Source organism: Euphorbia lathyris, chromosome 1 (genome assembly GCF_963576675.1).
Source record: "Euphorbia lathyris chromosome 1, ddEupLath1.1, whole genome shotgun sequence".
NCBI classification, from domain to species: Eukaryota; Viridiplantae; Streptophyta; class Magnoliopsida; order Malpighiales; family Euphorbiaceae; genus Euphorbia; species Euphorbia lathyris.
The window spans coordinates 85,771,717-85,783,129 of NC_088910.1; the positions used below are offsets into that span (position 1 = coordinate 85,771,717).

An 11,413-nucleotide genomic window follows, 5' to 3' on the forward strand; every position below is an offset into this window, starting at 1 on the left:
AGCATGCGCTTAATGGATGTAGTTACAGCTTATCTATATGGCTCACTTGATAACGATATCTACATGAAAATCCCTGAAGGATTTAAGCTGCAAGAAAAATGTGAAAAACGAGAATTTTATTCGATTAAGTTACAAAGATCCTTGTATGGACTGAAACAATCTGGGCGCATGTGGTATAATCGTCTTAGTGAATATCTATTGAAAGAGGGTTATAAGAATGATCAAATTTGTCCATGTGTTTTCATAAAGAGATCGGGAACTGGATTTTCTATCAGTTATATTTATGTAGATGATCTGAATATTATTGGAACTCCTGAAGAGATTTCAAAAGCAGTGGATTATTTGAAAAAGGAATTTGAGATGAAAGACCTTGGAAAGACAAAATTTTGTCTTGGCTTACAAATTGATCACCTAGAAAATGGAATTTTTCTTCACCAATCCACTTACACAGAAAAGATCCTTAAAAGATTTTACATGGACAAAGCACATCCATTGAGTAGTCCAATGGTTGTTCGATCACTTGATGTAATCAAAGATCCTTTCCGACCTCGGGAAGATAAGGAAGAGATTCTTGGTCCTGAAGTACCATATCTTAGTGCAATAGGTGCACTAATGTATCTTGCTAACAATACAAGGCCCGATATTGCTTTTTCTGTCAATTTGTTATCTAGATACAGCTCTGCACCTACACGGAGGCATTGGAATGGAATTAAGCATATATTCCGCTATCTTCAAGGAACTATTGATTTGGGTTTATTTTATGCATATGAATCTAAACCTAAATTAGTAGGCTATGCGGATGCGGGTTACTTATCTGATCCACACAAAGCTCGATCACAAACAGGCTATTTATTCACATATGGAAGTACAGCTATATCTTGGCGCTCTACGAAGCAAACTATTACAGCTACTTCCTCAAATCATGTTGAGTTAATAGCTATTCATGAAGCAAGCCGAGAATGTGTTTGGCTAAGATCATTAACCAAGCATATACGAGAGTCATGTGGTAAATCATCAGATGAAGGAACACCGACTACAATATATGAAGATAATGCAGCTTGCATTGCTCAACTGAAGGATGGCTACATTAAAGGAGACAGAATAAAGCACATTTCACCAAAATTTTTCTTTACTCATGATCTTCAAAAGAATGGTGAAATCAGTATCCTGCAAATTCGATCAAGTGACAATCTGACAGATTTGTTCACAAAGGCATTACCTTCTACAACTTTTAAGAAGTTGGTTTACGGTATTGGAATGCGTCGTCTCAGAGATCTTCAGTAATACTGCGAATAGGGGGAGTAAACACTGTACTCTTTTTCCCTTAACCAATGGTTTTTTCCTACTGGGTTTTACTTGGTAAGATTTTTAATGAGGCAGTGCCCTATTCGCATGGATGGACATCCAAGGGGGGATGTTATAAATAATTTACCATTAAGGTTAATTATCATTAATGGATGTCCACCATATTAAATGCATAGCCACCAAATTAAATGCATGTACACCAACAACTAAACATGCATTAAATATACACATCTTATGCTTAAAGATAAGTGTAATTAGGACCACTTATTTTGTAAGCCTACTACTATAAATAGGCTTATACCCTCATTTGTAATGTACACCAAGATTAAGCTTTTATGCTATTATAATATTTCTCTCAATCTAAGTTCTTCATTATATTATTATTAATCTCCATATGTATTTACATATATTTATTAATCTATATATATAAGTGTGGTTATAATCACACTATAATTTCGTAATTTTATAATAATAATTGATTTTTATTTTTTATTTTAGGATTTATTTGTAATAATTAGATAATAAGGGAGTTAATTTATAAAATAAATAAATATAAAGACTAAATTAACTCTTTTCCCTTTGACTTTTAACACCGTTAGTTAATTTGGTATGTGTTTACTAACGGAATGAACCTCAAAGTACCATTTTATAAACTTTTAAACCACATGGTGTTGTTCAAAAACAGATGTAACCACGAGATTTATTTTGGTACGTTTTTAGTAGAAATATGTGTTTAAAAGTATTAATTAGATCAGTTTTGTAAGTAACCCATTGTTTTACCTCCTTTCAATTTAGTTTTAACTTTATTATCTCACGTGTAATTCTCACCACTAAACACACACTCTCTGACTAGTGATGTGGCGGAGGAGCTTCACCACAGGCACCACCTCCACCGGCAGCCGGTTACTTCAGGACAGGAAATGGGATGCCTTGGTTATCGGCGCCGGCCATAACGGGTTGACAGCCGCTGCTTACCTTGCTCGAGGTGGACTCTCCGTCGCCGTGCTTGAGCGCCGTCATATCATTGGCGGAGCAGCCGTCACGGAAGAGCTAATTCCTGGCTTTAAGTTCTCTCGTTGCAGTTACCTCCAAAGTCTCCTTCGCCCCTCCATCATCAAGTAAATACGGCCCCCTAATTCTTCTTCATTTCTTCTTTTATTTGTTTAACTTATTCAGTGTTTTTTCCTCTTGTTTTCGGTTCGAGAAGAGAATTGGAATTGAAGAGACACGGATTGAAGTTGTTGAAGAGAAGTCCGTCGTCGTTCACGCCTTGTGTGGACGGCCGCTATCTTCTGTTAGGATCTGATAAGGAGCTTAATCATTCCGAAATTTCAAAGTTCTCCGCGCGAGATGCTGATGCATATCCCAGGTTCTATGTATATCCTCTTATAAGATCAACAATGCATTTTTAATTTGGCTGGTTTCGTGACTCAGTAAATTCTCATCTTCAGATATGAGAATCAGCTGGAGAAATTCTCCAATTTCGTGGATCCTCTTTTGGATTCACCTCCTCCAGAATTGTCGAAAAGTGATTCCTCTTTTAAAGACCGTTTCGAAGACAACATTCGGAGATCAACTTTCTGGGCTCGTTGTTTGCGTCAGGCTGCATCGTTAGGTCAGAGAGATATGGTGTAAGAGTTCTTCTTTGTCAATAACAACTAGGAAAAGGAAACTCGTGACCGGGCTTATACTTGGCAAAAATAATGTTGCAAATTTCTGTGAGCCGTAGATATTTACCTCATCTCATGTTGTTTTATTGATATTGACAGGGACTTTGTGGACCTCTTACTATCCCCTTCTTCAAAGATTCTCAATAAGTGGTTTGAGGTCATCATTCGACTTCTTAGTATTGGTTAAAGGCCAACTTGGCCTTCAACTTGAATTTTGCTATTTGTTTAGTTTCGCATTTTCTTTTAGTTCAAAATGACAAAAGTAGGCGGAGCCAGAACACAATCCTAGGGCACCTAGTAGAACCCAGGTGCCCCCTTTGGGAGAGGGGGGTTGAGCCCCGTGCACTCCCTTCCCCTTGTAAATTAGCATTAGAAACTTGTAAGTGATAATAAACCAGAATATATATATATATATATCCTTTTGGACTACTTTGACAAAAAGAAAATGTCAAGTCATAGACTAAACTTGATACCAAAGTTCATTTTTGGCAAATTAATCCTAGAAGCGAAGTTGAGTGACCAAATTGATCCATTATCCCCGATTTCACATGTTTAATTTGTTCATTTTCAGCATTTCCCCAGCCATCTTGCTTCCTATTTATTTTGAATACATAATTATTTGACACTAGTTTTCACTCAGTATTGATGCTATTTTTGTAGACAGTTAGATCTGTGCTATTTTTGAATCCCAGAGAACATTTTTTTTACAAATTTTCTGAGTCTGTAGAAGTGATTTACAATGCATTGCCTTATTGTTCACTACGTCTGCTTTATGGCTGTAATCTATAAAGCACCGATACTTCTAAGAGGTCAACGTACGCGTATCGGATACTCCGAGGACAGGGATACGGCGGGATACGTACGCTTTTTTCTTTTTCTTTTTTAATTAGGGGATACGCCGGGGATACTTTTTATAATTAATTAGTTAAATTGTAGGGTTTTTTTTTTTTTTAACTTTAAAAATATAAGGATTATATAACAAATTAAATAAAGTAATATCACAAATTAAATAAAGTAATATCAACCAACCACCCATTAACAAATTAAAAGACTTCAAAAATATAATGATTATATGACTTATTAGTTAATATTATAGATGTTATTTGTGGTTTTATAATGACTTTATGAATGTGATTTGTGGTTTATATATTTATGTATCTTTTAAATTTTTCATTACAAATGATATATATATTATTAATTATATTTTTCCGTATCCCCGCCGTACCCATATCTCATATTTTTTAGAAATGCCGTTTGCCGTACCCGTATGGGTGCTTCATAGGCTGTAATCAATGATGTTTTGTTCTTCTGCCAATTTTAAATCTTGTGAAGATCAAGTGACATCTATATATTTCTGCTGCTGAACATACAGACAGATGTTCTAAAAGCAACCCTCGGAACAGATGCTATAATAGGTTCCACGGTAAGTCTCCATCACTATGTGAAGGTTATTCATTTTCAATTTGATTCATTTTATTAAAATATCATAAAACAGATACATCCCTTAAGCTTATGTAACAATATACATGCTAAAGAGATGCTACATCTCTTTGTGTAGTTCTCTGAGTGCTGATGATGTAGAGGCCGATGTGTTAACATGAGGTTGAGAAGAATAGATTAAGACATTAAATTTTTTATCCATTTAGAACGGAAGCATTAATGGATTGGATTCTTCAACGATATATTGCAGGGTGGCATCCATACACCCGGGAGTGGATATGTTCTCCTACATCATATCATGGGAGAAACTGATGGCAGTCGTGGAATTTGGTCGTATGTATTTCTATTGCTTTGATCTGTAATTGTGCACCACGTGCATAGAAATTTGTAATGTTCCTGAGATCCCTTTCTATCTTTTTCTCAGATGTATCATGTAATAGTAATCACCTGCTATTTTGCATATCTGGAAACGTAAGAGATAGTAGGGTATTGAATATGGGACCATAGTTAACAATTGGGGTGGATGATCAGTTAAAATAAATTTTGAGGAAGCATTTTGCCACTGGTTTCTTCTAAAAGAAGGCTTGCACATGGTGAACTTGTGAATTTTGTCCACATTCTTGTAGAAGGATGGGAATTCATCTCTCTCTCTGTATATATATATACACACACACACATTTGTTTTTTCCTATTAAGCATAAAGGCCTTAATATTTCTCAGACATACTTTCTAGAAGTTGCTTGCAGAAAAGTAATACACACCTTTGTTTTTCAATTCGATTCCAAATTAATTATTTTATTTATGCTCATTTGTTTTTACTACCCATAGTAATTCCTCTCAAATGCATATTAAGATATTGCCATTGTTTTTTCATAACTTATACTCAATTGTAGGTATGTTGAAGGTGGGATGGGTTCAGTATCCTCTGCAATTGGTAAGGCTGCTACAGAAGCTGGAGCACATATTGTGACAGATGCTGAGGTATGTTTTTGCTTTTCATAAAGTAAAGAATTTCCATAAGATTTTGCTTCTTTTAAAGAAATAAAATATCCTGTCTAAATTTATTGTTCTTTCTTAAGAAAAATAAATTTAGTGGCCTCTTTTGCTGGGTAGAGCTTCCAGCCTCTTTAAGTACATAGTCATTTCACTCTGTTGGAAATAGGATAATGCACATTTTTTTATGTGTAGAATTAAAAGAGACTATTGGTTTAGGAACATGCTTTGAACCTAGTCATGAAGTTGAAAGGTTACTTTGATCTTCACAACTTACTAATTGAAGGTGGAGTATTCGAAGCCTTAGATTATTGGTATCTGGACAATTGGTTCGGTTCTTTGTTTCCTATAAATAGTGGCTCTTATTTCAGAAGTGAATTAATCGAAAGAAGTCTTGCTCTGCACACCTATGTGTGTGAGATCAAAATTGAGAGGGTGTACTCGGGTTTTGGGTAGTGAGCGAGTGTTTAAATTCTGTGTTTTTTCTTGTTTGTTTATTTCCTTCATTCCGTGTTTTCATTCTGCATTTGTCATTGTGTCCTGGAAGAGGAATTTGGTGTTATATCGTTTTAAATTCCTAACACACTCATGGCAGCAAGAAATGGAAAACTTCCTAGACCCAAGGCTGTTATTTATTTAACTCTACTTTTCTGCGTGCTTAGTGTGTGGCATATGGGATTTTAAGTGTGTTCTGTTTTAAGTCCTGCAGCCTTAGTTGTTAGTTATCTGGAAGTTTCTTAGGCAGACAGTTGTATTTTGGTTTTGTATCTAATGAAGTTTCAAAGAACAAACGTTAAGTTCTTTCATTAAAAAAAACTCAGAGATCTGAGGTTCTCTGTAAACGATCCTCAACTATTAGCAATTATAGGTACCGAAAGAAGAGAATCGAAGAAGAATTGACCTGATTTAGATTGGAGTCTTCTCATCTATGAACCCATAACTCGATCATAGACTTTGGGCACAACAACTTCTGTATGTAGATACATTTCGAAAGCTAAATTTGGGTTTATAGTAAATGCCGCAGTAGCATATCACTGAAAAACTTGGCATGTACTGTTGCGTATGTTCAGTTTCTAAATTATATTTGTCAGATAAGCTGGTGATGGTTCTACTATTAGTTTGGTTTTTGTTTCTGTTTCTGTTTCATAAATGCTAAATTTCATTTTCTTCTTATGCAACCATTAATACTTCCCTTCTACTTTAATATAGGTTTCAGAAATGATAATTAATAGTTCTGGCAAAGTGGATGGGGTAATTTCACCTGTGCGTTCCCCCCAATAAAGTTGGTTTCAGAACTCAATCTAACGAGGGATAGCTTGACTTAGGTATTACTGGCTGATGGTACACGGGTCCTTTCTTCAGTTGTGCTCTCTAATGCCACTCCTTATAAAACTTTCATTGTAAGATATAATCTGTTGAACCATTGATTATTTGTTATGATAAGTACTGTGGAATGTTTTATGCGGGAAAAACCATGAGTACCAATGTTTTCAGATCATGTCCAAAACTAATTTTAATTTCTGGTCCTTTTCTTCTACAGGAATTAGTTCCCAAAGATGTTCTTCCTGAAGAATTTGTCAGTTCCTTGAAGTACTCTGATTATAGTTCTGTAAGCTTCATTATATTGGAGTTAAAAGTATTGGCATACCTGTCCATTTGATACCTAATCACTAATCAGATTTTCCTTGAATATGTGTGGTTTCACTCACTGAAACAGGCTTCTACAAAGATAAACATAGCTGTTGAGAAACTGCCACAATTTCGATGTTGCAAGCTGAATCACCCAGATGCAGGCCCTCAGCATATGGGCACCATTCATATTGGTTCAGAGAGGTTTGCTTGTATTACAATTTCATTTTCCGTGTTTGGGTTTTTCAACTCTTTTTCTATTTTGGTACATTTTTGTCTTAAATTGATTGCATAAAGTAGAGATTAACAGCACTTGGCCTTTAAGCTTTGAAGCTAGTGATCAAACCTATATGCTGCAGAAGTGGCAGTAGTAATTCTGATTGTTCCTTTGGTCAATTATTGACTTGAGTGGCCTTATCTCTGTCTTATCTCTGTATTAACAAGTATGGAGGAAGTTGACCTGGCCTGTCAAGATGCTGCCACTGGGTTGCCATCCAGGAGACCTGTTATCGAAATGTCAATTCCTTCTGTTTTGGATAAGACTATTTCTCCACCAGGTAAAACTAATTTAGTTATCTGTTTCTTCTATCTTTATGCATTTTGTGGTGTGTTATAGGAGTCAACAAATATTTGTCACACAAACTCTCTTGATATACTGAACTCATGGAAATCGAAACTGATATCAGTAGTCTTAGTTTCCTACTCCTAGGTTAATCCCATCTACTAACTGAGGTAAATCATGAGAGAGATAGAGAGAGAGTCATTCTTATTTTGCTTGCCCTGCATTAATTTCGGGCCTAAAGAAGATTCTGTTTATATACTAAGGGATACTATTGGATTGTGAATTTTACTTTCATCCGTTGAAATGTAGTGAAACTAACCAGGAAGTTGAACATTCACATATAACTAGATATATATCAGAGTTACCTGGCAAATGAAACATTTAATTTCTATTTTCATTTTGGGTGCATTTATTTTATAAGTTGAAGGGAAGTGACACAGAAGGGATGATTATGATTGATGAATGGAGGGAGAACTGAAAACATGGTGTGAGATTATAAACTATGCACTAATACCAATCTGAGATCCAGTTATAAGTTAGCAACTGAAGCATGTGCAGCAGTTCATAAGTCAGTTAATTTTCCTAGGCAATAAAGTTTAGCATGTACTATGGGCTGCTTAGAGGTAAAATAATAGTTATTATAAGCTAATAACTGAAATAAATAAAAAAAAATTAGCTTGAATCATGAAACTGATGCAAAGTATCCAATAATGGTGAACTGGAATCACAATATACAAAACTGATCCATGAATCATGAGTGTTGCCTTAATTCTTTTTATGTTCCTATCTCTTTTTTTAATCTGTTCTGTTTGTTTTTCTCTATTTCCTTGTTTTTCTCTTCTTTTTTAATCATTCTCAACTTCTGAATGCTCATATGAGAGTAATTAAAAAGCTGATAATTGTCCGAGGCCTAATATCTGACATGTCTGATATGTAACAGTTTAATTTAAGGACACTTAAAACAAATGCAACCCTATATTTTTCTTGTCTTCTTTCACTGAACGTGTATATAGTTATTGTCAAATCGAGATTCGACTTGCGAATAGAAATCCTCATTTTGCGAATCGTGAATCGATCTAGTCCTAAGATTCGGTTCAAATTCATTATAAAAAAAAAAAAAAAGGGCGGCCCGGTCGCATTACGCGTCCCCGCTGAGCGAGGGTCCGGGGAGGGGTCCCACCACAAGGGTGTATTGGGGGCAAGCCTTCCCTTGCCAATTTAATTGGCAAGAGGCCGCTCCTAAGACTCGAACCCGTGACCTCAGGTCACACGGCAACAACGTTTTACCGTTGCGCCAAGGCTCGACCTCAAATCGAGACTCGGTTCAAATTCATTATACTGTAAAAAAATTATTTACCATGTTGAACTTAAAATATTAGTCTAGAGTGAGTTTAGTAGCTTGTGTTGAAGTTTTTGATGAACAATGATGAAGATAAATTTGGTTCTGATAAACTGTTGTTGCACCACGACAAAGTAAAGACGTTTTCTAAATGGGATGGGAGGAGACTTGCGTATTGAAATTGGAAAATCATGTTAATATGTTTTGTTTTGTTAATTAATTACAATAATCTTATTTCTTATTCTTTAAATTTCTTATTGGTTCTTCTTTCTTCCACTAATTTATCTCCTTCGTTAATTAGAGTTATAGTTCTCCTAAATAACAATCTGGAATCTGTGATAATTTAGATTTCCCCTATAGATCCAGCTCGAAATATAGCTGAATCGGCTGGAATCGTACAATTCAAATAGTGAATCATAAGATTCTGTGATAATTTAGATTCGCCCTATAGATCCGGCTCGAAATAGAGCTGAATCGAATCCTGAATTGTAAGATTCTAATAACAGTGATAGTTATATACGTTAAGCAAGTTGTTCCATAGTAAATCTGTGCTTAAACTGTCTGTAAAAAATAACTTAAAATAAAATAAAACATAATAAACTGCAGGATTTGACCAAAAAAATTGAAGTACTCAGATTTGATTTTATCTCATTGAAGTTCAGGGAATTTTTGGCACAAATTTGAAATTGTATGGCTGTCTTGAAACTACCCACAAATTTGAAATTGTTTGGACACAGTCACTGTCGGAAAATGATCAGTTGGCAACTTCTCCATCTATTGGTAACTGATTTGATTTTTCATCTCATCTATGGAATCTCAAATCTCTTGTAGGTAAGCATGTGATCAATTTATTTGTTCAGTACACACCATACAGTCCGTCAAATGGAAGCTGGGAAGATCCTGCTTATAGAGTAAGTTCAATTATGCATCTCATCATTCTGTTAAGCAAGCTTTGGGTTTATTGTGATAAACATTAAACATTTCGTTGTTTGTCTGCACTTCTACATGACAAGTAATCTCCACTTGCCCTACGTTCTCTTTTTCTTGTTGAGTGTCAGGAGCTGTCTCTACTCTTACTTATCTACTAATATGGTGTAGAGCGAGGCATAGCCTTTCCAGAGCTTATCATGAGAATTAGATTAAACTGATTAGTTTTGCAGGAATCATTTGCTCAAAGATGCTTTAAGTTAATTGAGGAACATGCTCCTGGCTTCAGCTCATCAATCATTGGTTATGATATGTTGACACCACCTGATCTAGAAAGGGAAATTGGCTTGACAGGTACTTGATAGAGGATTCTGAATTGATCATTATATTTAAGATTTATATATGCATGCATGGATGCAGCCATTAGATAACTAAATCAAGGTTTAAGATAAGATGGAGTCGATCAGACTAGTTACAATTTTCAGGCTTCTGTTTTTCTGCTTCCTACGCCTGCTAGCAGTGAATTCTCAGGATTCTAGATTACTTTTGAGCATCAACAAGTTCCTGAAACTGAAATGGTGTTTGACTGACAGGGGGTAACATATTTCACGGTGCAATGACATTGGATTCTCTTTTCCTCATGCGACCTGTCAAGGGATGGTAATGACTGAATATACATGCTTTGATGAACTGGTATCTATCATAAATCTGCTAACTATGATTATCATTAAACAATTTTGATGGATACAGGTCTAACTATAGAACCCCAGTGGAAGGGCTGTACCTGTGTGGAAGTGGAACCCATCCCGGTGGTGGTGTAATGGGTGCACCTGGACGCAATGCTGCACAAGTAGTTCTGCAAGACGGTAAAAGGCATTAAATTCATGATACACAGCTTTTATGTCCCATAAAAACAAAGATTCAAAAGTTAGAGGACTTATTTGGAATTATCCGTTAGTTATTCTGTTTTGCTATTTCCTTGCATTTGTGTTTGTGCAATTGTTATTTCCCTAAATGCTAGTAATGTATCATCGAGTTAGTTTGTAAGGTAGTGAAAAGTAGAATGACAGCTGGTGTAATGGTTTCTGTCCTCACTCTATTTAGAGGTGACAAAATAGAGGTGACAATGTTGTACGATAGAATCATCTAAAAAGTAATAAAATCAATCTTTTTTCTCTCAATTGTCTCTTTCTTTCTTACCTCATTTCTACTTTCTTTCCTTCTATTCTTCCAGTTCTGATATTGGTATAAGAGAGCATTCTTACCTCCGACCAATAGCTATATGGTAAATAACGCGGACAATAAGACACAAACAACCATTAAAGCATAGAACGTACCCATGGAAAACCTGGAGCAAAAATTTAATGCGATGCAAACACAACTAAAGCAAGTCATTGAGTCTGTTGCCTTTCAGATCCATGTTCTGCAAACCCAAATGCTAAAGATCAAGACAACACAGCAACAACGCAAGTTCCTCAAGAGCAAATCAATATGCAACAAACTCTCTTAGAGCTCAAATCAATATGTAACAAACTCTCTTAGAGCTCA

General features: G+C 35.5%; 1 protein-coding gene across 1 annotated transcript; it reads left to right on the forward strand.

Moving 5' to 3' along the window:
* Window positions 1-2,088: 2,088 nt before the first annotated feature.
* LOC136204931 (uncharacterized) lies at window positions 2,089-11,046 on the forward strand. The gene is made up of 16 exons (XM_065995558.1): window positions 2,089-2,423; window positions 2,513-2,674; window positions 2,757-2,936; window positions 3,075-3,132; window positions 4,348-4,398; window positions 4,666-4,748; window positions 5,309-5,396; window positions 6,618-6,659; window positions 6,734-6,808; window positions 6,949-7,017; window positions 7,126-7,241; window positions 7,482-7,594; window positions 9,770-9,849; window positions 10,099-10,219; window positions 10,459-10,525; window positions 10,616-11,046. Exons 1-16 carry the CDS (start codon window positions 2,161-2,163, stop codon window positions 10,743-10,745), a joined length of 1,698 nt encoding a protein of 565 aa, XP_065851630.1. The 5' UTR covers window positions 2,089-2,160; the 3' UTR covers window positions 10,746-11,046.
* Window positions 11,047-11,413: the final 367 nt, after the last annotated feature.